The sequence below is a fragment of the Opisthocomus hoazin genome, chromosome 3, assembly GCF_030867145.1.
Source record: "Opisthocomus hoazin isolate bOpiHoa1 chromosome 3, bOpiHoa1.hap1, whole genome shotgun sequence".
Lineage (NCBI taxonomy): Eukaryota > Metazoa > Chordata > Aves > Opisthocomiformes > Opisthocomidae > Opisthocomus > Opisthocomus hoazin.
In genome coordinates, this window is record NC_134416.1 from 81,444,288 (window position 1) to 81,470,304 (window position 26,017).

At 47.4% G+C, this 26,017-nt stretch overlaps 1 protein-coding gene across 1 annotated transcript; it reads left to right on the top strand.

Annotated features, from left to right (window-relative positions):
- Positions 1 to 1,744: 1,744 nt before the first annotated feature.
- On the top strand, positions 1,745 to 19,385 carry UBE2QL1 (ubiquitin conjugating enzyme E2 QL1). The gene is made up of 2 exons (XM_009942517.2): positions 1,745 to 3,170; positions 18,044 to 19,385. The coding sequence occupies exons 1-2, from the start codon at positions 2,346 to 2,348 to the stop codon at positions 18,173 to 18,175; spliced, it is 957 nt and encodes a 318-aa protein (XP_009940819.2). The 5' UTR covers positions 1,745 to 2,345; the 3' UTR covers positions 18,176 to 19,385.
- The last annotated feature ends 6,632 nt before the right edge of the window (positions 19,386 to 26,017 follow it).

Sequence of the window (26,017 nt, forward strand, 5' to 3'; positions counted from 1 at the left end):
TCCTGACACCCACCCTTGAGATATTTATAAGCATATATTAGGTCCCCTCGCAGCCTTCTCTTCTTCAGGCTGAACAAGCCCAGCTTGATTACGTGTTACCTGGAAGCATCACCCACCACGAAATGTCCGCGTGCGGTTTCTCTGTGCTCCAGGAATCTCCCAGATCCATGGATGGGCCATCGACAGCTCAGCAGGGGCTGCGTGTCTGGCACTGCAGAAAGTTACAAGGGGAAGGCTTGGAGATGGTTTCCAGTGTCCCATAAATGGGAGGATCCTCATTCCCTCAGGCAGGGTGGGCTACAGAGAGAAGGTACGTAGGAGAGGGACACAACATGGACAGAACATTTCCAGAGGCTTCAGCCCACCCACTCCACATTCCCCAGGACTTCTGACCTCCGAGGAACACTCTGTCAACAGCATTTCAGGTGCAGATCTTCTCAGGGTAGGAAATGTAGCAAACAGCTCCTGCAGCGGCCCTGGGGTGTCCGCACACAGGGAAGGATCAGAGCAACAGGCTGCCCAGGGAAGCAATGGAGTCACCGTCCCTGGAGGTGTTCAAAAAACATGTGGTTATGCCACTTCAGGACATGGTTTAGCATGGTGGTGTTGGGTTGACAGCTGGACTTGATGATCTTAGAGGTCTTTTCCAACCTTAATGATTCTATAATTCTGTGATTCTATGAACCCCAAGGGTCATCACACTGACAGGCTTTTGACTGCGCAGGTCAACAGCGTGGAGGGCAGGAGCAAACAAGGACAGTGTTGTGGTACCTGTGCTTCCTGGGCCACCACTCACAGCTAGCTGGCAGCTCTTCATCTTTTGTCTGTTCAAAGCAGGCCACTGAGGGATGGGCCAGACATCACATGTGGGTCAGCTCTGGTGGTATCTCCCAGCCTTTCTCTGCAAGGTCTTCTGGGAGCAAGAGGAGAGGGCCTCCACCTCGCGCTCCCCCACGGCCTGGAAGAGCTGCAGAAAACGGCCGCCATCTCGCCTGCCCCACGGTGTCATGGCTTGGCCGTGCAGTCGTGCTGCATCTCCTCCTCCTCTTCCTCCTCCTCATTGGTGTCACGTGGGCCATGGTTCAGTTTACATGTGCTGTAATCTCCCAAGATACAGATTCCGTATGGTGAATTTTCTTCCCATGCTATTAGGCAGGATCTTAAATACATACTTATTTCTGTGCCTTGCTTGCACTGCACGAACTGACACAACAAAGGGAATTACGAGCAACCTTGCAGCAAGGCGGTTTCTCAGCAACTTCACCCAGATGAACCTTCAGTAACGCTGCATTTGCGAAACGGCCGTAACTCTGCTCCTGGGACCCTGATTTTCACCCGGCGTGAGCCAGACGCCTCGGTCGCTTGGGCCCGTCCGCCACGCCTGGCCACGCCGCCACGCGCCGCGCTCTCTGGTGCGACCCAGCGGGCGCGGGCCGACGGCCGCCTCCTGGGCACCGGGCCACCCGTGGAACCAAGCGGTCTGAGGAACAGCGAGAAGGGGTGGACGGGACACCTCTAAAGCGAGCCGGCCCCCGGTGCCACCGCACGCGCTCGGGGGGGGCGGGGCGCGGGCCTGTGCAGCACGCACACGCGCGCGGGCGCGCTCACACGCAGCGACGCCCTCGCACGCGCACCGCCTCGCCGCCGGGGCCGCGCCCGCGCACCCCGCCGCAGCGCGGGGCGGCGCGGGGCGGGGCGGCGGGAGGGGCCCCGCGGCGGCCCCGCTCTCCCCCCCCCCCCGCCGGAGCGGGCGGTGCCGAACAAAGGGGCCGGAGGGCGCTGCGCTGTGCCGTGGCGGGAGGGCGCGGGGGCGGCCGCTGCTGGCCTCTCCCCCCCCTTCCCCCGCACCGTGCCCGGGGGGAGGCGCCCGGCGCGAGGCGCCCGGCGCGGGGACCGGCCCGCCGCGGCGCCGCTGGGATTGGCTGGGCTCGGGCGGCGGCGAGCCGGAGGTGCCGCGGGAGGCCGGCCGCAGCGCAGGCGGCTTGGCCCGCTGTGCGGGGAGGGGATGGGGGCTCTGCCGCGCGGGTGGCTCGGGTTTTTTTAATTCCTCCCCTCCCACCCTTTTCACGGGATCGCGGGCACGGCGGCGGGGCCGTGATGTCCCCGGGAGCAGCTCCGCCGCGGCGGCACTGCCCGCAGCAGCAGCCCTAGCGAGGGGAGGCGTTTGAGCGGCCGCCCGCCCGCCTGCCCTCCCCGCGGCAGACCCGCCGCCTCTCCCCGCACAGACCGGCGGGAGAGGGGCCTCGCCCCCCCCCCCCGCTCCGCGGACAGCGAATCCGCCGAGCCGGGCTTTAAATTAATAATCAAACCATAACGGCGAGAGGGGGAGCAGCGCGGCGCGCAACATGGCCACTCTGCTGCGGAAAATCGGGCTGATCCGGCTGCACAACCGGGACACGGAGGACCCCAAGCACCACCACCACCACCGCAGCAGCCAGCAGGGCTCCTCGCTCCGGGGCCGGGGCCACCAGAAGAACAGCAGCAACAAGCCGCAGCCGCAGGGCCCCCCCGGGGGCGGCGGAGGCTGCAGCAGCAGCAGCGGCAGCGAGAGCAGCCCCGGCGGCCACAAGAAAAAGAAGGCGGCGGAGCCGGCCAAGCAGCCCCCGCCGCCGCGCTCGGGCGGCGGCAGCGAGAAGGCGCGGGAGGCGGCCCGGGAGCCCGGCACCGGCAGGGAGGCGGCGCAGCGGCCGGGCCCCGGGGGGGGCCCCGGGTGCGGGTCGGGGCCGGCGGCGCTGGGGCCGCTGCCGTCGGGGTCGGGGCCGCTGGCGCCGGGGGGCCGGCAGCAGCACTGCACACAGGTGCGGACCCGGCGGCTGATGAAGGAGCTGCAGGACATCGCCCGGCTGAGCGACCGCTTCATTTCGGTGGAGCTGGTGGACGAGAGCCTCTTCGACTGGAACGTGAAGCTGCACCAGGTGGACAAGGACTCGGTGCTGTGGCAGGACATGAAGGAGACCAACACGGAGTACATCCTGCTCAACCTCACCTTCCCCGACAACTTCCCCTTCTCGCCGCCCTTCATGAGAGTGCTCAGCCCCCGCCTGGAGAACGGCTACGTCCTGGACGGCGGGGCCATCTGCATGGAGCTGCTCACCCCCCGCGGCTGGTCCAGCGCCTACACCGTGGAGGCCGTCATGAGGCAGTTTGCGGCCAGCTTGGTCAAGGGGCAGGTAGGGGGTCTGTGGCGGGGTGGGCGGTCTGTGCCTGTCTCTCGGATGGGAGCCCAAAAGGCCAGCGGGTCCAGCCCCGCCGGCGGCTGACCTTGGCCGAGCCGGGGTGACGGGGCTCCCCCGAGGACCTGGCATCACTGGTGGGGAGGAGGCGGCAGGGACACACGTGTCTTACTCCGGGGTCCCTTCACAGGGAGGTGCGGGTCAGCGTGGAGGTGCGAGGAGCGCCTGCCCCCATCCTGCGTGCCTCTTGTCCCTGCGCTCGGCTCCGCTGCGTGCGGCACCGCGGTGCCGTGCCTCTTGCCCCCGAGGGGCCCCTCGCTCGCACCTCAGCCTCCGGTGGGGTTTGGGATTCCAGTCCTCCCCCTCCCCTGCCCTTTACCACCCGGTCGGCCATGCTTGGTGGTCTGCTGCGCGAGGTGCTGGCGTAGGGCGCGACGCCAGCGCTGCTGCCCCTGGGCCTTTGTCTGGTGCCGTCCTGCGCAGCATCCCTCGGGGGACAAGAGGCAACCCCGGGCTTGGGGCCTGGGGCCGAGGGGTGGCACGGGGTCACGCCTGGAGCTGCCACCCGAGCTGCTGGCGAAGTTGATGGCGGTCTGAGATCTCCCTGCGTGGACAGAACGGGGGGGTTCGGGTGTGTGCTGCAGCTTCGGCAGCCGGGTGGGTGCTGCCGGCTCTCCCCGCGGGAGGAGGCGCCCGGATGCCCCCGCAGAGCATCTCCTCTGGGCTGGATCGGTGCGTTTTGTGCTTTTTGTCTTCCTCTCCCGCAGAATGCACTTAGAAGGATGCCGTGAGGCGTTTTTAATGAACGGTTAAGTATTTCTGGAGGAAACTAGCGGCTGGTCCTTCTCCGTGATTATTGTAGCGGGCAATACGCTCGCGGCTGTGGTGGGGTGATTTTCCTGTTCGCTTCTTGAATGCCCTTGAACACAGGGGACACGCACAGCTCCTCATCCGTCAGTAAACGATGCTGAGAAACTTCTTAAATTTGTATCTTGGCAAGGAGAAGGGGAAAGAGTAAATAATAACATATTTTTCATTTGCTTAAAAATGAGGTTACTCCTGTTTGCCTCTGTGGAACTGCTCGCATGAACAGAAGTAAAGGCTTGGTTTCTCTGAAGACAGAAAATTATTTCTGATTATTTAACAGACTCTTTTGTAAGTGACTTTTCTTCCTTTTCCCCCGCTGGGTTTGGGCCTACTGCTCCATTTTTTAACCAGATAGATAGTATTTTTCTCTACACTTAATTTGAAGAGGTCATGTTTCCTAGGTCACCTTGGGATATAAAAAACATCTGCCAGAAAAGAAAGAGAGCCTTAATTTACATTGGGCCTGGGGTACGTTGAAGTTGTGTAGCTACTCTTAGTGCATCTCAGTATCTGTTGACCCATCTCTTTTTATTGAGATCATAGTTCTCATTATTTTAAAGAAAGGTTTAGCAGGGCACTGCTAAATATTCTTGATTTTTTTAACAATTCAGCACCTTTCTGCAGTATTGAATGTTGTATGTAAACTGGTTAAATTAAGGTTTGCTGGGATCATAAAACGGCTCAGTGAAGAAAAGTACTACATTGTTTTATAAGTAATAAATATTAAGCTATATAATCTGTCAGTTCTCTCCCCTAAACCGTTTAAGAGATTTCTAGAAAGTAGTAGTAATTTCTGATGACAGGGGATGTTTATGTGTCCATCATTAATAAACACATTTAAAGTGCATGAGTTTCAGTTGCATTCTTGCTGAAGTTTACAAAGTTAATTATAGAAAGAAAAAAAGAGAATGCATGTGGGACACAATAAAAGGCTGAAATAAATTGCTGGTGGTAACTTAGTAGTTAAATAGGTGTAGTGCACACCTTTCAATGTCTTGGATCATTCATTCCAAGTGGAAAGGTTACTAGGTAGCACTGACAATAAATTTAATTTCTGGGTTGGAGAGGTGTGGGCTGTGATGTGTTGCCAGCCTGACATCATAGCCGGGCTCTGCGTCACGGGAGCTACGTTTCTGTCATCCCGCTCCCTTCCTTATGCAATCTCAACTCCATTGCGTAATAGGGCTCAAAACACAACAGGCGCTCCCCTGTCCCCCTTCCCTCTTTCGTGTGGCAGGTCATCTGCTTTTCGACCACGTGTGTTTTAGAAATTAAAGCGTAGCGGCCGAGGCATCGTGAGCCGAGGAGCTGCAGGTCTGGCTTTGGGTGACTCTCGCCATGCTGTGGGTAGCCTCGGTGCTTGCGACGAGCCGTCCACAGCGAACAGCAACGGCTCGCGCCAGGTTCACGATGTGATTTTTGTAAGCAGCCTGCACCCTCCTGCAATAGCGTGAAGCACTCGGTGCGCTGGCTGTTAATCAGAAGGGCTGGAAGGGCGATGTCCGTCCTCGACATGACCCCGCACAGGAAAATGGCGGCGGCTGCACGGCCCGGTGCGAGGTGGGCGCTGCAGGGGCCTTCCAGAGAGGTGTCACCGGCTCGCGGCGGCGTGTCTCAGCACGGGGTCGCTGTCGACGCTCAAGCCCATGACATGGCCGGGAGCGCGCCGCGGTGGGTGGGGCTGGGCTTCCCGCCAGCGCACATTCCTCCTTTCGCCCGTCCGAAACCAGGGCCATTCCACTCGGCGTTTCTTAACAGTCGGACTGTAACGCTGCAAACATATATGGCTTTTTTTTTTTGTGTGTGTTGACAGAATGGTCAAAAATCTGACGCAGCTAACACCGAAAATAGATTTTTTTGGCAGTCAAGATTCTTGAGGAGGTCAGATTTTTAATGGATTTCTCTTTTAGCAGAGTAGAAGAGAAATTGAGAGATGTCGTCCCGACGTCTGACAGGTGAAGCATTTGGCTCGGGAGTTAGGTCCGTGAGGAGATCTGAGTGTGCAACACGGAAAGTAAGAGGTAGCACTTTTCCCTTTCCTTTCAGCATGGCGGGGAAACCTGGGTCCGGGTTCCCAGGCCTGAACCTGTCTCCCACGGGCTGGATTTTAAAGCAGCGTGGCTGTTTCTCCAGATTTCTCCAAGCAGGAACCATACGCCTCAGGTGACCTTGCCTGAGAGATGCCCTACCTTATGGGACATGTGCCCTTGCTTCCGATCACAAATCTGGTATTGCATTTTTAGATTTTTTTTGTCTGGGGAAAAGCAAAATGTTTAAAATGGAAGAGAGACAATTTCTGTTTGAAGGAAAGAATTCAACAGTCCCGAACTACACTTCGCCCCGCCCCCCCCACCCCCCCAGTTTTCAAGGAAAAAAAAAAATGTTAATTAACAAACAAGTTGGGGTTTGTTTGGCTGGTTGCTTCAGCTATTCAGCTGAGAAAATCAATTATTCACACAGCTCTGGTCAGCATCTTGAGGGGAATTCTCAGTACATCAAAGGCCGAAGACTGTTTATCTGTCTGGGATCCAGAATCTTATTTTAAAAAAACTTGGTGTTGTCCTGAACTCAACTGCAGCCTTGGTTTTAGGGGGATGACTTTGTCAGCTGCTCGCCGGCTGCTGTCGTTGGGAGTGAAAGCTTGGCCCTGAGTGCCAGCGAAGCGGTGGCCATGAGCCCTGCAGAGCTGGGGTGTCAGCCGAGCAGGTGGGGCGGTGCAAGAAAAATAGTATAAATACCAGCTGTTTGTTGTGCTGGAGGCGGCTGTTTGGCATGCCTGCCTAGGTAGAGCCTCCCGTGTCTGTCTGTCTGTCTGTCCAGGCCGTGGAGGTGGCCCACTGGGCGTTGCTCCTTCTTAGCAGCACCCTTTAGAACGGTTCATTGGTAGTTTAAGAGGTTTCGAGACGAGCCTGTTGCTCTCCAGTTCCTGGTGACAGTGCTGTTGTCACGATGATGTCCATAACTGAAGGACGGAAGGGGGAACGGTGCTGGCCGCAGGAGAGGAGCAGCGATAGGTTCGTTGTGGCTCTCCTGGAGCAATGCACATGGGAAGGAGTCGTCTCTCTTGTTTGAAAATGTGGTGGATGACATGGTCCCAGGTGAAAAGGAGCAGACTTTGTACAAAAGTGGAAGAGGATTTGGTGTCTTCTAATAGACATGTTCTTTCTCACTGGAGAGTAGTGATATGATGCTGGTTTGGTGGAAGTTTGAGATAGGACAAAGCTATCCGTGCCAATGTCCGAATAATGCATCAGGAATTTTTTTTTTTTTGAGAACAACACCTGATGCCTTGAGGGCTTTGGGCTGGTGTTTGCCATAGTGTTGACCAGTCCTTGTCCTCCTTTTTATGAGTCCCTCGTTCCCTCCATGGAGGCTGGGGACAGGCAGCTCTCGGGTAACTGGTGACTCTGAAGATTATGTCATGGAAACAGTTCTTCATTTTGAGGAAAATACTGCCTTATTCTTCCAGTGAATAGAAGGAGCTTAACAGTTTTGTCAGGATGTGCTAAAATAGGAACCCTAGTTACAAGTATTCTCGCTGTGGTGGGCTTCTGTGTCATGATTTAAATCAAAATCAAAATATAATTTGTAATTAAGATTTCATTTTCTATGGGAAAGTTCCTGAACTCAAGTAAAAGTTGTTGGTATGTAGTACTTTCATCCCTCGTAATATTGGAAATATTTCCATGGATTCCCGTTAGTTTGCTTCAAGAGGTGTGTGCCTTGTATGACCATTGGACTGACTGATCTTTCCATTTTAAAAATATGAGCATCCCAGCTGACTTCTACCAGATTGAAACAGGAGAAATGGGCTTATTTTATGAAAAACAGATACAGAAGGTAGCAGTTAATCATAGTCTAAATTGCTCCCTCTTCATCCTTTTAGACAAAAGTATGAGTGCGCAGATAGCAGATGGGACTTGCATGGTGTCCAGGAGGTCAGCAGACTCCAGGTCTTTCAAACATGTATGCCAGAAATTAATTGCAAATCCATGGCTTTTCATACTCCAGATGCTTTAGCCATGAATAAATCAGCTAATCTCAAAGGCTGCAGAAATGCAGAGAACACAGTGGTCTCTGAATTATTTGGAGCCATTGTATCATATTAGGGCCTTAAAAAATAAAACCGGCTCGCTTTTTGCTTTCAATTTAGTTGCCTGAGTGAATGATGCCAGTTATCATCAAGGAAAGAAATGTTGCTTTAGGTCCAACGTTGAAAACCAAATCGACTCATACACAAAGATTACAGAGGGGACAAAGCAATGTATTATGGGGCTTGTTACCCATGAAAAGGTATAAATGCTGGGCCAAAGAGGTAACAAAGAATATTGTTTAGATACAGAGGAAAATCAAATACATTTGCCTTGTAAGATTTCTCTTTTATTGCAATTGAAAAGCCTAGGATTTTCAAGCTGAAGTTTAAGTGGGAGCATATATATTTGCTATGTTGAGATGCTGTGTCTGATGAATGGGCTGGAAAAAAACATTGTTCGTGTGTACTCTGATATATTGCTGTTCTGACTATCCTGACTATTATTATGCAAATATATTCCACTGAGAGGAATGAAGACACAGGGATTCCAAGTCATTGAAGTAGGAGGCTGTTTTAGTTCTTTTAAAAAGCAGGGGGAACACAATCTCCATTTTACCCCTTCAAAGATGAAAGGGAAAATTTTAAAATACTTCCAGCTATCATCCTTAGTGTTAAAATAGTCATCAAATAAGTTAAATCACTAAATTGAAACAAACTGCTTATTTTAAACCATGCTTTTATGGCAGGTAGAAGTAATTTTTCCTGGCAATACTTGGCTGACCTCTTAAACAAGAATTTAAAAGCATTGTCGCTTTGGATCGTAACAAAATTGAGTTTGCTCAGAAGAGCAAGATTCTTCTTCCCTGAAGTATAAAAGAAGTCGTTTTCTTCAGTGAAAGAGTTCAGATAGAGAGAATCGTGTAGGATTTGGGTGTTTTGTCCAATACTTTGTGGAAGAATAGTGTTTTTTCAAATGCAGAAAGCCTAGTCAGAGGGGTGACGTTGCGTTGTCCTGGAAGAGTAGCCTAAGTACCCCACTTTCTGTTGTGAGGAAGATTTACTGTTCCTTGCACAGGCTAGTCTTGGAAATACACAGATTTCCTAGCACCTACACAATGCCCAGGAATTTCCACGCATGACCAGAGACTTATAAATCGAAGATTTGTAACTCCACTGTAATTCTGGTCCTCACATTGCGAGCGCCTTACTGCCGGGTGAGCTCCAAGCTGTGTCCCCTGAGCAGGCATCTGCTCTCACGAAGTGGGCTGTTGGTTGAGTAACGCAGTATTAGCTGCATTTCTTTCTCCCACCTAAGCTCCTTTGGGCTGATGAGCATCGGTGAAGATCTCTGCTTTTCCTTGGCATATTCGGTCCTTCACATGCAGTTTCCAGTTTACCAGTTATCTTCTCTTGTAGCTGTCAGACAAGGTAACGCTGACATTAGGCATGGAGGGAGATGGGAGGATGGAAGGGTTGCTGGGTGCAATCACTGCGCCGCACAACGGGGGTACTTCAGGGGCTGCAGTGATTATGCTGCCTGAGCGGCTCAAAATATGTGTTAAATTCAGTGTGCGCAGGATCCAGTTGTCTTGCTTGTAGATGGAATACCAGGTTTCTATTGGATGTCGTCGTATTTTTGGAAAGCGCATGGTATGGGGCTGGTCTGAGTCGTACTCCACACTGTCATTTCTAGAGAGTGCGGAGCGCTCCACAGTGTTGGTCTCTTAACTCCGGCTGGAAACAGCGGTCATTGAGTAGATCCTGGAAGGTGCAGGAGAAGCTGCGCGGGAAGGACGTGGTACTGTTCCCTAGCCTGGCTGGCACTGAAGCCAGCGCTCCACTGGGAACTGGGAGAGCACAAGCTGGGGAGAAGGGTAGGTGTGCTTTTATGAAAGTGGGTTGGCAGTCCCTGTTGGGCTGCACAAAACAGGTAAGCGGGCACCACACGTAAGACGTTTGGGTGATTCCCCTTCTGAAACAGGATCAAGGTGCCAGTCTGATTTGCCCCGTTCCAGTTAAAAGGCAGGCTGGGAAGCGGTACATCAGGTGTGCCTGTCCTCAGCCACGTGCGGCAGATCTGTGCCTGCCTCATGCACGTGCAGAGTCTGACCTTGGAGAACATCTTTTGATCTGCTTCATGATTTTGTGCGTGTTTTTAAAATCGATGGTCCTCATTGATTTAATCCTCTTCTGCGCAGGCTCCCCAAAGCCCCTGGAACTTGTGCAGTGACTCCCTGATAGAGTTACGTGTCAGTCACAATCCTATATCTGCATTCAAAGATGGGTGAAAATAAACCTGAGGAAGGAAGAGTAAGCCTGCGTTATGAAATGGCCTGGAGCTCAGATGCTTCTCATAGCCAGGCTGTATGAGCTGTGGAATGAGGAGATAGTTCTCCTGTTTCTAGCTTTGTGTTACAAATGGTAACAGCCCCCCAGCTGCAGTAAGAACTGTGGGGCTTATTTCCATAGTAAGTGCACATAAAAAAAAAAAAAAAAAAGCAGAGGAAATTTGTGTTACTAATTTGTCAATTTTTTAATGAATTTCTATAAATGTCAAATTTTCTATAAATTTGACAAGATTTATATTAAAATATGCCTAGTATTGAAGTGTTCTATAATTGAGGAGGGCTGGATATTTCACAGTTAGAGCGCTTAGGCTGAGGAGAGGTGATCCAAGTGCAGCTTCCAGGTTTTGCCACCGACTTCAGGTGCAGTGATGGGCAAGTCATATAACTTCACTATATTCCTCTTTCCCACCTGTGAAGTACAGGTAATCCTCTTCCCAAAGGTCATTTGAGGATGTGTACTTGAAGCCCTCAGAAGTGGGGGCTCTGTGAGCAGATGTCCGCCTGCATCAGTATGAAACACATTGTAGTCAAGAGATTGACACATTTGTATAAATAGCAGGAGAAAAAGTGCACTGGTTTGTGACTCGAATCGGTTTTGCTTCTCCTTCCCATCTCCTTTCCAGCTGGTGGTCTGACTAATCTTACCAAATTTGGTCTTGGCTCGATTAAATGTTCCCAGAGGTAGTCTGCTTTTTACTCCTTTTTCTTTTTTCTCTCTTTAATTTTTTTTTTTATTTTAGCATGGTGAAACTTTGGGAAAGGTGGAGAATAGACACTCTTGTCTGGGCTGTAGCTCCTTCATCCTTGGAACCTGTCATAAAGGACGGTTTGCTTTGCTTTGCTTGGATTTACACCCGTGGCTGTGTTTATCTTCAGTAACTTCAGGTTCCTGATCGCGGAGGACCTGTGGGCTGATACAGAGGGGGGCTGTTGAGCTCCCAGCCTTTACGTCTGGACTTGCCCTCAGTAGCTCTGCTGGTAGCTGGTTCCACAGAGAGGTAGCCCAGGGATCCTGGCAGAAGACTGAAAGAGAAGGCGTCCCTTTGTCTCATCTAGACTAGCAGGTGCCCATCTGATGGCAGGGGACAGGGACCATCTCTTTTGACAGAAGTCTGCCATGTTGTAACGCGGCACCTTCGGCCCCAGAGATGCTGGAGGCACCTTCCAAGAATGTGGTTGACTGCCAAAATTTTCTTGTTTTTTCTTGTTTTCTTGTTGTTTTGGAAACACAGAGTTTGTCCCACCTGTGAAATGCAGGATGGGAGTTTCTTAACCCTCATCTGTACTGAAATAGTGCCGCTGACTTTAGGGGAAGGCGAGGAAGAGCAGTTCAGGGCTCTGTAGCTGTCAAACAGCGATTGGGGTTGTAAGTGTTCGTATCGATTAAGAGCTGCTTGCACCAGGCTGCATGCAGACGAGTAAGCATTAATAATTACTCAGCTGGAACTCAGATTTCTTTTTCCTGGACAAAGAACAGTCACACTCCCAGAAGGAGCAATTTATAGGACGCTTGAAAGACGGAACTAGCCGAGTTTTCCCTTCTTTGTAAGGATTGTTCTTAAAAAGCAGACCAAAAAAGGCGTGGAAATGCTGCTTCGGAAATTACACATTTGCAGGAAAACATCCCATTTTTAATTCAGTTATGCTGCAACATTAACAGTATTTGTCTGCATCATTTTCTATACTGCTTTGTTTTAGCTGTAGCTACTAATTATATATAGTGCAATACAAATTGTGTGCAGTTTTTGAGACATGATTAACTGTGCCTCATCAGTACATGAAGGAAAAAAAATTATAAACCATGTAATTGGGAGAAGAGACTGTATATTGCACTCTGGCAATGATGTTGTGACACATTGCAGTCATTGCGCTGAGAATGACAGTAGCTCACTTCAGCATTGCTCTACTTTTGAATGCTTCTCTAAAGCCAGTGGAAATATTTTACTCTGAAAACTTGTTTAAATATTCTAGAATAGAACTGGTTCAGGCTTAAGCACTGTATTCCACTGTTACTTATCAGAAAAGATTTGAGTATGTTTGCATAGTGTGGGACTTTGAACAGCTGAGGCCCAAAGCCATTAGTTGCTGGCACGTTAGTGGAACACGTTATGTGCTGGAGATTCACAGTATGCACCAGCTCTTAGAAAATCCACACTGTTTGCATCATCCATGGAGAAACCTGGGACAACAGACTTGGAAAATGGATATATCTGTGTGGGTCTCCCTCCTGTCCTTGGAGGGATCCCCACAGATGTAGCATATGGCACAGTGACTTCCTACGGTCTTTGGTGCACCTCTCTAAACTTTTACTTGTTTTCCGTCTCTTGACATTGACCTAGAAGTGGGTCACTGGAGCCTGCTATAGAGATCTCTTACAAGATGAAGGGAGAAAATGAAATTGTACAATGCGCCCTTATTCTGGCTTAAATGATGGGCCACATATAGCCCCATGTGTGGAAGGCAGATACGATTTGCCCTTGGAAGACCCACCTTGAGTTAGTTGCATATCCAGGACTGATGAAAGGAATGCAGGGCTGAGGAGTTTGCGTTAAGACCAGTGCTAACAACGTGAAGGCTCGCCTGCTTCTGAGTCTATGAGCTGTGCACCATTTGGAGTGAAGACAACTCTTTGTTAACTGCTCCAGCAAAAAAAAGTCTGGATGTGCCCGAAGGGTTTGCTGTGGCATCTCAACGGCGTGTAGCACAGGGGCTTACACTGTTTTCAGAATAACCCCAGTCCTGTAAGGGTTGGTGACTACATACAACAAATCTGTGGGGATCTGGGACCTTGTAAGACATTGCCTTGCATCAGGAGAGCGCTGAGCACAGCCTTGAAGGATTCGGGACCTGGCTGTGTGGTGCCACAGCTGACCTGGGTTGGTGGTTCAGCTCCAGGTCTCTAAGCTGGGCTTGGAGAACTCCAGAGGTCCCTTCCAACCAGCACTTTGGTGATTGTACGATCCTGTGAAGGGCTGGCCACTGTTACCTAGTCCCATCCTTCCAGGTCGTGCCAAAAGCCATATGACATGGAAGCACACCTGACACCGTGTGCTGTGCCAAAACTGTTGGGTTTTGGTCTGGGAGCTCCTGTAGTTGGGTTTGACGAGGCAGAGGAGTCTCTGCATCGCTGCCCAAGAAATCCCCGTGAAGCCATCCCGATTCTGGAAATACCAGAAGAAATGTCAGGACTGTTTTTCATGATGCACAGGCCAGCCGTGGGCAGATGCGTGGTTGTAGTGGGATTACAGGGCTGAAGAGCTTCAGGCTTCATATTTGATGTCTCTGCACAGGACTTAACTCTGTCTTTGGACCACTTTGTGCGACATGCGATTGTTGGGGAAGAAAAAATAGGGCACACTGCTGATAATGATACTGAAGGATTTTAAAGAGCTATTGGGTGTAGAGCATTTTGGGGGATGTGCTTCAGTGTCCTGCAGCATTCTCAAGGGGGGGACATGCTGATGCCTTAATGATTGTGGAAAAATGTGGAGACCGCTGTGGCATGACCGAGGAGTAGAAAAGCTCCCAGATTTCCCCATAGTGGCCAGTAAATTTGGATGCCGGATCGCACGTGGGGTTTACCTGGGGTCTTTTGCCGCGTGTGGCGAGAGCGAGCAGTCCCTCGGTATGCCCAGAGTCCTGAGAAGCCTGCCCGCAGCAGGCTGTGCTCCAGGAGGTCTTTCTTCTAGCACTTACTGGGGTTGTAGACAGGATCCCTATCAGCTGTTTGTTCAAACTCTAAATTAGTCTGGGCCAAGAGTGGGTGCGTGGCGTGCGATTGCTGGCCGTGCCGCGCAGATCAGGAGCACAGGGAGTGGGGAGACCGAGTGGGACACGCATCCCCCCGCCATCTCACCATGGCTGCGTAGACCAGTTGGGTGCTGTGGCGTTACTTTCACCTTTCATATGCTTCTAGTCTGTATAATTACATCTTGGTAAGTACATGAAGTCACAGCAGATGGCAAAATCTGAAATGTTCTCTCCAACTCTTAATTTTAATTAGATTTCCAGTTATCCCTTTATGAAAAGCGTTCTGTGAGGGTCTGAAAGTATTACAACTATTTAAATAAGCTCCTGGTGTGACTTCTCAGAGCTAAAGTCGACATTAAAATCAATAATGAAAGGCTTTATTGGGTTTTATCTGTTGTTTTTAATCTTTTTTGGAATGTTTTGATCTTGTTCAGGTACCAGTTTGATATATTTTCTTGATTTGGTGCTGGACACATCAAAACATCAGTCGTGGGAATGATCTGTATTGCTTACCACAGCAGTCGTGACATACGTGGTTTAGAGATTAGTCAAAATGCAGTTGTGTGTCTGAGCTATGGCCAGCACTGTATTTGCATACTGTATTTACCATATTTACAGAATGTAGCAGCTCATAGTCTCCTGACTGGAGTTAAAATGACTGCCTGTTTAGATAGAAGTCTGAAAATAAACTGTAGTCAGAGCTGGTAATGATGCCTGTGAGAATGGTGGTTCGACTCTTTCTTGTATAATTGCGTGCAAAATGCCGTTTTTAGTTAAACTTGGGAAGAGTTTTGTGGGAATGGCAAAAAGCTAAAAATCGGTAAGACAGTAGATACCACTCTGTTATACACTCAAAAGCATCTGAATGCTGTTGACTGAAATGCCACCCTTCTTTCTTTTTACCTCAGGTTTACTTGAGCCACCAAAAAGGGAAACTTTCAGTCCATGAGGTTAAATTTTACCCAAATTACAAACACCTGGCAGGATATTGGTTAATAAGAGACAGTGCTAACCATGTCACCCATAGTTTCCGCATAAGCGTAGACATACAGTCAGGTGGAATTAGCTGGTCTTTGATGATGCTGTTTACATACAACCTGCGTATCGTACCAGAATGTGTTTTAGAAGTGGATTTAGTGTTCTGTTGCATCAGTAGCAAAGAAGTATGAGAATAAACTTGTGGAACGATCCTCATTTCATCTGCTGTGGCTCCAGTAACATTTCAGATGATGTGATGATACTCACTCTGTTATTGCAAGCCCAAAGAATTCTTTCTTTTCCTTGTTTGAAAGCAGTACGTAGGTGAGACGGAACATGAACGATAGCTGTTCTCAATGCAAAAGATCTTGTTTGTAGGTAGAGGTTAGTATTAATGCTTTGATAAAGCTGGGGAAGGCATGGATCGTACTGTGCTAGGTGCTATGCACACAGTTCAGAAAGGTATTGTAGCCTTAAAGGATAAAAAATCATATGCATAAGACAAGAGATGGTAAATAGGCCTAATCCAAAAATTAAATGGTTGTGTAAGTTTATATTTACTTTCAAAAGTATTTAGTTGGTGAGATTTTGAGGACAGCACTTCCTATGCCGATCTCATCTTTTGTTGCACTTTGCTTTGTCTTTTCGTATGTTTCTCTAAGTTTGCTTCCAACAAAAGCTCGGATTAGGAAGAAAATGCAAAATGTGTATGGTAACAACAAAAATACTTCTGCAGGACATGTAAGATAATTAGTCAGTGAGATTTTAAAAATACGTTACCCAGTTTTATTTAATGATTCCATTTGTCAAAACTAAAAAGGAACATTTTCTAAGAAAATTTATTAGCGGGGTTAAGTCGAGTACCATTCAGATCATCCTTATCTGGGAAATGTAAATTGCTAATTTAGTTTCGCAATGGGAAGAGTGTCTTGCTGCTTAATCTATCAAAGGGTATTTAAAGAGGAAATACATTGCTAGTCTGTAAATGGCAACTAGGGAGAAAGGCGAGGAAAAGCATCGAAAAGTGAAATAGCTATTTTTGTGAAATCCAAATGGGTATAAATTGGCTGTGAATAAATCGAGGTGGGAATTAGAGGCTGTTCCTTATCTTTAGTTAAGGTAGGCTCTGAGAGGGGAGTCAAACCGCACAGAATAATGACTTATTTAAGCAAGAGTAGGAAACAGCTTTTTTATCATCTCAAGTGTCCGTAGTTTTGTTATTATAAGAGCAGCACTAAACACAAAAGCATATCTCTGCAATATTGTGACAGTTTTTTAGAATGAAATTATTTGTCCACGCTGCAGACTCATCTTACTCATTTTAGTCTGTAAAAACAACTTGGATAGTCTGAGGGCAGAGTTTGTTGTTGCTTTCTTTTCTCCCCCTTTTTTTCCTTTTTCCCTCCATATACCTGATTTTTTTCCACATTATTATTTGTTGCATGTGATTACAAATGGCAATTTTCAGTTTAAATTTCAAATTGAGAGTAAAATATGGGAGGCAAAAGATGCGGCCTGATGCATCATTTTGAGCAAAAGAATGGAAAAAATGAGAACATACGAACGAAGTTAGTAATAATTGTAACACTATAATATGGTACCTGCTCATTAAATACCATTTACTCTAAAAAAAAAAAGCTTTCATTGCAATCTATCAAACAGTTTTAAAATTATTAGACTTGTGACTTTAATAAACTTGTGTTTTGTGACAAAAATGCAATAGGCATAAATATTTGAAAGGGTATTATAGCTGTAGAGTGGAATAAATCTGCACCTATGTTTCTTTCGTCTCTGTTAGTTGGTAATTGACATGGACCAATGTGCAAAATAGGGTAAGCTATTAATAACCCAGTAAATATCTTAGGTTGCCAAATAAGGATTTGAAATTATATACTGCCATGCATTTAGAGGTAATAGTTAATTGCAACGTAATAAAGATGCAGTATGTTTAAATGTGTATATTTTCATTTATTGTCAAACTTGTCATGAATTTCAAATGACTGAGGTGGAAGATGGTCTTTTCTCAGTGCTCCAGAGATGTAAAAGAAACTAAAATCTCAGGTACTAAGATGAATTAAATTAGTAAAATTAGAATTAAAGTAAAATTAGAACTTTTTAACATGGGTTGGAAGCAGGTTGGTTTTAAGGTGCTCCTGCCTTTAAGAAATGCCAGAGCTATTTGCTTCTCATGGGTCAGATCAGGAGAAGAAAAATGGAGTGTGTTTTGTGGGATGGATGTAGCTTCCAGCAATGCTCGGTGTGAGCAGCGGGATGAGGGGGGTGAGATACAGGTCGGCCTGAGACGTAGCATGCAGAGATGCTCCACTTTCACGATGGTTCCCCAGGGCCCTCAGCTCCATGATATTCCCACCTTGGACTGCCACGGCCTGGGGGTCCAGGGAGCCCCTTCCTCTCCCGTGGCTGGGAAGGGCAGTGGGGATGCTCGCAGAACCCGCCTGTCCTCCAGCGCTGGTGGAAAGGGGTGCCCGGCCGTGTCCGTGTTTCTCTGCTCTCTCGCCGCGGTTGTGGGCTGCCAGGGCTGCACCCCTGCCCATACGGGGCGGGCGTGGGGGTCTGCGCCCCAAACACCGTATGGCAGAGGTCCCTTCACTCGCTCGGAGGGGTCCCTGGGAGAGCGGGGCAGGGATCGAGCCGGGCACTCGCTGGGACAAGAGAGCCCAGCAGATGTCTTTCTTGGTTTTTTTTTCCCTGCTTTACTGCATATCATTTTTGGATCATCTCTAATAACGTGTGTGTCTGTCCCAGTTTGGGAAGTCTGCTTTCTGGTACCCGCAAGTGACTGCCTCTGCGCCTGGCACGTTGCAGAGCTAAGCTGTGGTTTCCAGCTGCGTATTCACGCGTTTAACGAAGGTTTTCTTTTCTGTCTGGTGCAGGGCCGTATCTGCAGAAAAGCTGGCAAATCAAAAAAGTCATTCAGTCGAAAGGAAGCTGAAGCAACGTTTAAGAGTTTGGTGAAGACCCATGAAAAATATGGGTGGGTGACCCCGCCCGTCTCTGATGGCTGATGGTAGCAACCTGCACTTGACAAAAATGCTGAACAAAAGTACTGTGACATCTCCTCAGTGCTGTACACCACCCATCCTTTTCTACTTCAGCTTCAGTTACATGCCATGAATGTCAAGGAGACATCTAAGTTATTTATGAACAGATGTGTTTACAGAGGGAGTGGAAAAAAAAAAAAAAAAAAAAGCTGTGTAGGATTATATTCCAAGAGCGGAGAATGGTCATCATTGAAGTCACTTGAGCGGATGCTGAGATTGCGTCATGTACCCCCATACAGCCCACATTGTCTTCAGCTTCTTTCCATGACAGCAGCACCAAACAGCAGTACTGGAAAGTCTATCCACTACTGCCTTGTTCATTTAAATGTAAATGAAACAGTTAATATTTAATAGGGAAGCAGTGCATTGCAGGTACATGTTTGCTGTGCTGTTTATCTTTGTCTCCTAGCAGGTCAACATAACTTGAAGATTTGTCTTTATGTGGAACTGTGGTCTGCTGTGACTAAATTTAGACCTCATTTGTGCTCTATATATTGACCTTTAATTCATAAATGATACCAGAATTAAAATGCTGAAAGGTCCTAGTGTTGAAAAATTATGAAGCGGCATCACCCAACCAGTTACGATGTGCTATCTGTGCTGATATTGTGATGTGCTGTTCCAAAATAAACCAGTGCAGTTAGCTGAAGGTTGGGTGGTTTTTTCAAATGCATCCATGCCAGGGCTTGGAGTGGTTGGTTGGTGGTAGCAGAACCATTATTACCCTGCTGGTACCTTCTGCAGTAGCATGTGGCCTGTCAGTTCTTCAAAATGGTGAAACAAATGAATGGAAATGGAGAAAGCAACCTTAAAAAAATATCTGCTTAATTTTGAAATGATATGCCAGTAGCAGAGTAAAAATTTTCAAGGCAAATGGAACATGGTTTGTAAGATGATTTGCATGACTGGAATTTTCTTTTTTATTTTCACTCAATAGACATTGTATGTACTTAGAGCCCAGTGTCTGAGAAAACCCACTGATGTATAAAAATGTCCTATTATTTAATCATTAAGATTTAAGTTTTCTGGTAAACAAATTGAAAAAAAACTTTCTAAGGGACTCCATAAAAGCTGAAGGTAATGTTTAGAATGGTATAAGAAAAGCATTAAAAAATATGGATTCCGAATGGAAAATCGTATTGGACACATGCTGAATAAAATCACCAGTATCGTTTCTGTTGCCTCAGGAATTCAATCATTTTGGCCAACTTTTGTATTCAAAGTAATAGGTTTTCTACTGTGAAATTCTGAGCACCTTGTATCCATTGTGACGATATTTTAATTGAAAGCAGGGCAGTATTGATTGTAAGACTGATTTGGAGGGGAGGGAAAGGTACGTGTTTGAAAATATTTTCTGTTCCATGGCTAATGCAAGACCGAATCCAAATGGTTGACCAGTTTCTGTTCATATGACAGCAACGGTGGACACCGTACAGAGAGTTTCAGGGTTTGGAGTTTGATTTAAAACTGCAGACGGTGGAGAAGAGCAGAAGAGTAATGAAGGACAAAGGAGTCTGAACGTAAGCAGAGCAGCAGCACAGCAGATACTGGTGTAAAACCACTGCTCAGTTTGTGTGTAGATGCTTTGTCAGCGTAGCTGTTTGCCAGCCAGATAGGGAGCAAAATCGTCAAAGCCTTTGCCAAAATGGTCACGCAGGGCAGAGCCACTCGGTTTTGTGGACGTGGCTGGTTTCTGATGCTTCTCCTCACCTCCACCAGCTGCCTCTTCTGTTTCTCCACTGATCGCTTGTGGTACCCACCTGGGGTGCCTCATCTTGGGTATAAATGGAAATGCTTCGCGCCACAAAGCTACACAGATCTTGCTGTGATTTATCTCACCCGGCTCGCTACTTGGAGATGATGCTATGATCAATGTATATATACTTTTTCCCCTCAAACTATGTATCAGTTCTGTGCATCCAGCAGTAGAATGTATCTTCTGAGTGAGGAATAACATTTCAAGCAATTTATTTACTCAGTTTTATAAACATTTTCTTGCCATCCTTTATGAAAGAGAAAACTAGTGTCTTTAGTTAGGCATCAAAATAATTTGCAATCCCTCGTGGGACTCCCTGAGAATGTACAGAGGGATCTAGCACTGGAAAGCATAAGGTTTGTTATTTCCTTCTGGAAGAGCTCTTCCCTCATTAGCACAGTAAAATTATGTTAAAAGCAGTGTGAAGGTGTGGTAAGTCTTGGGGGAAGGGGTGGGGAGCAGATTGTGTCTTTCTCTGCTGTTTTTTAACTCGCCTCTTTTTTCTGTCATTGGGTTATTTTAAATCTTCCTGAGAAGCGTATCTTTAATATTTAATTAAAGGGTTAGCTAAAAGGAACGTAGTGGGTGGATTGCTACCACTTCCCTCAAACCTACTTATTATGTGTCTTCTTAAGTGTGCTTTAAATAGTTACAGCAAACATCATCGCTAAAAATCACAGTTACTTTCTGGCTGTAGGAGGTTCTCTGTATCACTCAGAGTCTTGGAGCAGTAGGAGAGGCAAATCAAAAAAATCTGGAGTGCTTTGAAGCAGTAGCAGAAGGGGAGCAGAGCGCATGTGATAAGCTGCGGCAACAAATCGTGCAAGGAAGAAAGAAGGCAAAGTACGCTGCGTGAACTAGGGCAGGGTGAAGTTCCTGCTGCACCAAAAATAAGGCTGCTCCTATTGAAGGGACGGCTTAGAGCAGGAGCAGGCTGTGCTGAGGGAAATGCGGGGAAAAGGGGACAGCAGGGAGCACAGAAGCATTGTGCTGCTGGCCAGGGAGGGCAGGGGATAGCTGGGAACGTGGTTAATGAAGAGATTCAGAAAGAGGGTTGATCTATTTTGGGGAAAATTAGTTCATGGCTTTTGTCTCTGCAACAGACAAGCCTAAAAAAAAGTGAAAGAGAAAACTGGGAAAGGAAAGATGTGTGAGAGGAAGGAAGGGAGCAAGACCTGAGAGAGAGAGAAGCGTGGGCTGGTGAGGGTGTAACTGGACAGCTAAAACACAGGATGAAAGCACCTCATGATGGAAGGGTGGAAAACGAGAGATCAAAGGAGAACAGGACAGCACAATACCAGAAGAAGCAACACGGAGGGCTGAAGGGCAGCAGTTGAGGTCGGACCTTCTGCGGGAGCTGACTGCAGAGCTGCTCCAGCTGCCTTTCTGTTGAGGGAGCTTCAGTGAAAAAGATCCTGTAGTGTCCTTTTTGTTTGTATCTTGGAAAGTGGTATGTGCTTCCTCCTTCTTCTGCCCTCCTCCTGGCAGCTGAGAAGGATATTAAGATTTGGAGCGGTGGTGTGGAACTCAAATCAGGCTGTCGCCCTACTTCTGTGGCTGAGAAGTAAAGTCAAGCGTCAACCCCAGATCCTAAACTCAAGGAGGCCAATGTTAAAATAGACTGGCCAGTCATCTGCTTTGTCAAAGTTCCTCAGTATCAAAGAAATGTGAGGATTTTTTCTGAAGACATTAAATATCTATATTCCTCCTTTATCCAGTCAAAAATGTCCTTAGCACTTCATATAAAATTAGAGGTCAGCACAGGTCCTCCAGCTCTCATTAGATCTGTTTTATCCGGAATATTATTTTCCATCTGCTGTCCCCAGAACAGATGATGAGTTTGAAACTGGCATCTGGGGAGGTGTGAAGTAGTATTAGGAAGTTAGTTCCTGGCTTTTTGAGTAGATGTCCTTTTGGAGGACCTGCTTTGAGTCTGAAAAAGCTGCTTGACTGAATACAGGCACTGAACGAAGAAAGCTTATGGGAAAGGAAGAAGACTGTCTCTCAATACCTAAACACTGAATGATCTCCACAAAGAACAGAGCTGATGATTTGTGTGGGAATGTATTTCTGTGTCATTAGAAATTGGTCCTAAAAGTTCAACAATCAGAAACTCAGCAGCCAAAGACCTCTTGAACTTGCCTTGTTTGCTCTGCCAAAGACAGCGTGTCGCCTTGATTCCAGCCTAAACTTCAGTCCTGAGTCCAAAGAAAGGTAATAGGTATGGCCTTTTTGTTTGGTGCTGTGACACTGTATTATAGAAAAAAAGACGTCATTCGCCTTGTCCAAAGTAGTACGTAAGATCCTAAAATGGAGCTTCTTGCATAAATAGCAGGGTTGGGACAAAGCCTTTCTAGTGTAACAAATACACGTGAAGTGACTGTGTAATATATATACTTTAAGAAAACTCATTTGGAAAGACATTCAAGAGTCACAGCGGCCAAGCAGCGATGGCTGTGATGGCCAGTGCTCCGATGCGTATGTGCTTTCCGTTCCCCAGGAACCTGCAACAGAAAGAAATCTGTTCTTGATAGGCTGACTGTACAGAGAAGATACTGTAGAACTAACTGGCATTTGGGATTTAAATGTCAGGGGTTTCTTTGCCAGATTTTACTCTCTTTTTCAGGACTTCCAGGTGCAGGCATGGAGCCATAGTGTCTTCGTTTTACACGAGCATTACGGCCAGCGTGGTTATTTACATGACTCCAGTGAGGTGGTTGATTATGAACATGCTTCTTGTCAATGACATTTTTCGAGGATAACTGTCTTCCAGCTGAATGCCTGGGAGTGGAGCTTGGCTGATGTACTGAGGATTTACTTTTTAGCGTTACGTGGGCAGATGCGATATGTGCTTAGGCATCTGAAAGCTGAGCTGAAATTACATGGGGAAGCATTTGCACAGAATCAGTGCAAAAGGTTTGTCTCTTCCACACAGTAGGTAACTCCTGGTGGAGAAGATTCCTCTCAAACTGTAGTATGAACTACATAAATGGAATTAAACAGGCCAGCCTGCTGGTGCAATAGAATTTTCCGGTTACGTATCCCCTCCCTGACAAGCACCAACCTATGCTAAGCAGTCTGCTACAGGCGTCACATTTCAGAAGATGACAGTCAGTAGAGGTGCTGAAGGAAAACTCCTGTGTACGTATCTCCTCCAGCCTTCCTGGTGCCTTACTGGGGAGATGATGCAGCCCTGATCTACGTGAACAAGAGAGACGCAGAGAGCTGTGCCCGTGCCCCGAGAGCAGGCACTGCCCCGCGGAGTGCCAGCTGTGGAAAGCTGGGGGCATCAAGCCTCTGAGCTTACCTAGGCAACGTGCGTCCTGTCGTGTGTTCACACACCCGTCTTGCTACCACTTTGCAAAGTTGTCTGTGACTTGGATTGAGTCAAAGGCTTCGGTACATCTCTGGCCCAAGTTCAGATCTGCAGAGCAGATGGGTTGCTAAATGTGCACTGGCGGCTTTCGTGTGGGTTAGTGACACATTTAAAGTTTCCCTTTGCTCACTCTGAAGAATAAAGCGGCTGTCGAACTAGGTCTGAGGACAAATAGGTTGAAAGTGAGTCACCTGCTATTATCAGCATAGCTGCACGGGAGGGGGTGGTTTCATTTGTACCTCAAAGGGTAGAGGTGAGGTACTGCAGCAAGAGCAGCCAGCAGGACATGGCAAGAAGCTGTAGAGATGGAGCTTGCCACCCCCCCATATTACTGACTGCTTAATTGCATCCTCTGAAATGTACATTGCTCAGCTTTGTAAATTTTACCCCCCCTTTATATCACTTGAAACTTTTACTGATATGCTAAGGAAACCTTAAAACCTGTCATGTAAATTTACATATAAAGCCTGCATTTCAGTCTAAAAGCATGCAAATGCCATGCTGACGCCTGTCAAATTTCACCAGCAGCTTCCTCACACACTATAGTAAGTAAGTCTTGGACAAATCAGTGATGACGGTAATTAACACGAAAATAGAAACTGGATTATTTGGATGTTTGACTTCGTCTTTTCCCTGATTGCTTTGTTTTTCGGTTTGATTGACTTCAGACAAGAACGTCAAGCTAACACCAGTGAAACTGTCATAGGATTGTTTATTTATAACAGTTTCTTTTGTTCATGCTGCTGAATAAGGTGGCAATAAATATTCATTGCAGTTGTGCTTCACCAAACGGGAATGCAGAGATAACTCCTCATGCTGTGAAAACTTTGCATTTTATACTTGGTTTGCCACCACACTTAGCATTCATGATTTTTTGCTGTCAAATATTCTTGTTTCCTTATTCAGTGACCTCATGTGTTTTAAATTATTTGTGGTTTACTACCAGAAATATTTGAAGTATGTTGCAGGTCCTCTTGGAAAAATCAGTGAAATGTAAGTGAACCAAATCTAACTGTCTGTGTGATTTAGAGGAGTTCTTCACTTGCCATTTGCATTAACAAGATCCATAGACTTTTGCTATGGATTCCCCTTCTGCATGTCCTCAACAAAACCAAGCCTTCAAATTCAGCACAAAATCTGTGCTGACATGGCTAAGCATGCATCTTGGGAATGAAAGCAGGCTATCCTTAAGAGAAATTTAAACCATTTCTTCATTTATGCCAGCATTGTTTAGTTCTGAGAATGTATGATAACAATACAAACACAGGTAATGCCCTATACTGGATGAGATTGTTCTATTTAATTATTCCATAAATATGATTTTATAATGGAATTTATGACAATTCTACCAAATTGGGAGGGTGTCCTGGAAGACAGGGCTCGCGTTCAGAGGGATCTGGACAAGCTGAAGGAATGGGCCAAGAGGAACTTGATGGAGTTCGGCAATGACAGGCACTAAGCCTTGTACTTTGAACGGAACTACCCAATTCACCAGTGCAGGCTGGCGCTGTCTGGCCAGCTTTCAGCTCTGTAGGAGAGGACTTGGAGGCCCAGGTGGACAGCAGGTTTACAAGGGGTCAGCAGTGTGCCCTTGTCTTAATGAAGACTAGCCACGTACCGGCAAAAGCACAGCCAACTGGTCAAGGAAAGCGATTCTTCTCCTCTATTCATCACTTGTGAGCTGACATCTGGAGTACTGTATGCAGCTTTGGCCTGCCAGAACACGGCACTTTTTGACAAATTGGAGGGAATCCAGTGGAGGGGCACCAAGATGGTTAGGGGTCTGGAGCCTGCAATGTGCGGGAAGAGGCTGAGTGAGCAGGTTCTGCTCAGCCTGGAAAGAGAAGGCTGAGAGGGAGCTGTTCACAGTCTGCCACTACCTAGAAAGGGATTAAGGAGAAGATGGAGCCATACTCTTCTCCGAGATGAAGAACCAAAGAGCAAGAGGCAGCAGACACAAGCTGCAGCAAGCAAGGTCCCAGCTGGGTGGAGGGAAGAACCTCTTCACCACGCGAAGAGGAAAGCACTAGAGTACATTGCCCAGAAATAATGGAATCCATCGTGGGAGATTTCTGGGTCTCAGCTTGGTAATGCCCTGAGTAACCTGATCCAGCTTTGAAGCAGGAATTGGGACTGGAGATCTCCACAGGTCTCTTCCAAACTAAATGTTTCTATGATTCTATTATATTATTTATATTATGAATTTTGCTGCCCAGAGGTAACAAATTGGGGAGACAAATTTCATGGCCAAAAATAAGCCTGTGAAGCTCTACCTGGTTCATAAAGCCGCTAACCTCCAGGAAGGGCCAGCTGATCATGACTCCATACTAAAATACCCCCTTCCAAGCACCCTATGTTCTAACTTAATTGTACGTATGTAGGTGTATGAAGTTTGTAAATGCCTGTTGAAGATATTGCTAATTAGCACAGCCACACTAAAATTTTTGCATACATACACCAGCCGCCAGTCCACTGGTATAAGTATTTTCTGTGTAGATAGGTGTTTTGAGAGAACTTTTCATTCTGTTTTCCCTGGAGAACTTTAAGCTTAATAGGTTTTTCATGTTGTCTGTTTCCCTGCAATGCAAGACTGAAAAATACTTCCCTCAGCAGAGAGAATAGGAAGGAAATCACGTAAAGAAAGCTTGGAGCTTTCAAATGGGATCTTCTGCAG

Coding starts and splice junctions, on each gene's coding strand:
- UBE2QL1 (XM_009942517.2), top strand. CDS start 2,346: ATGGCCACTCTGCTGCGGAAAATCGGGCTGATCCGGCTGCACAACCGG. Junction 3,171..18,043: donor CCAGCTTGGTCAAGGGGCAG/GTAGGGGGTCTG, acceptor TGTCTGGTGCAG/GGCCGTATCTGCAGAAAAGC.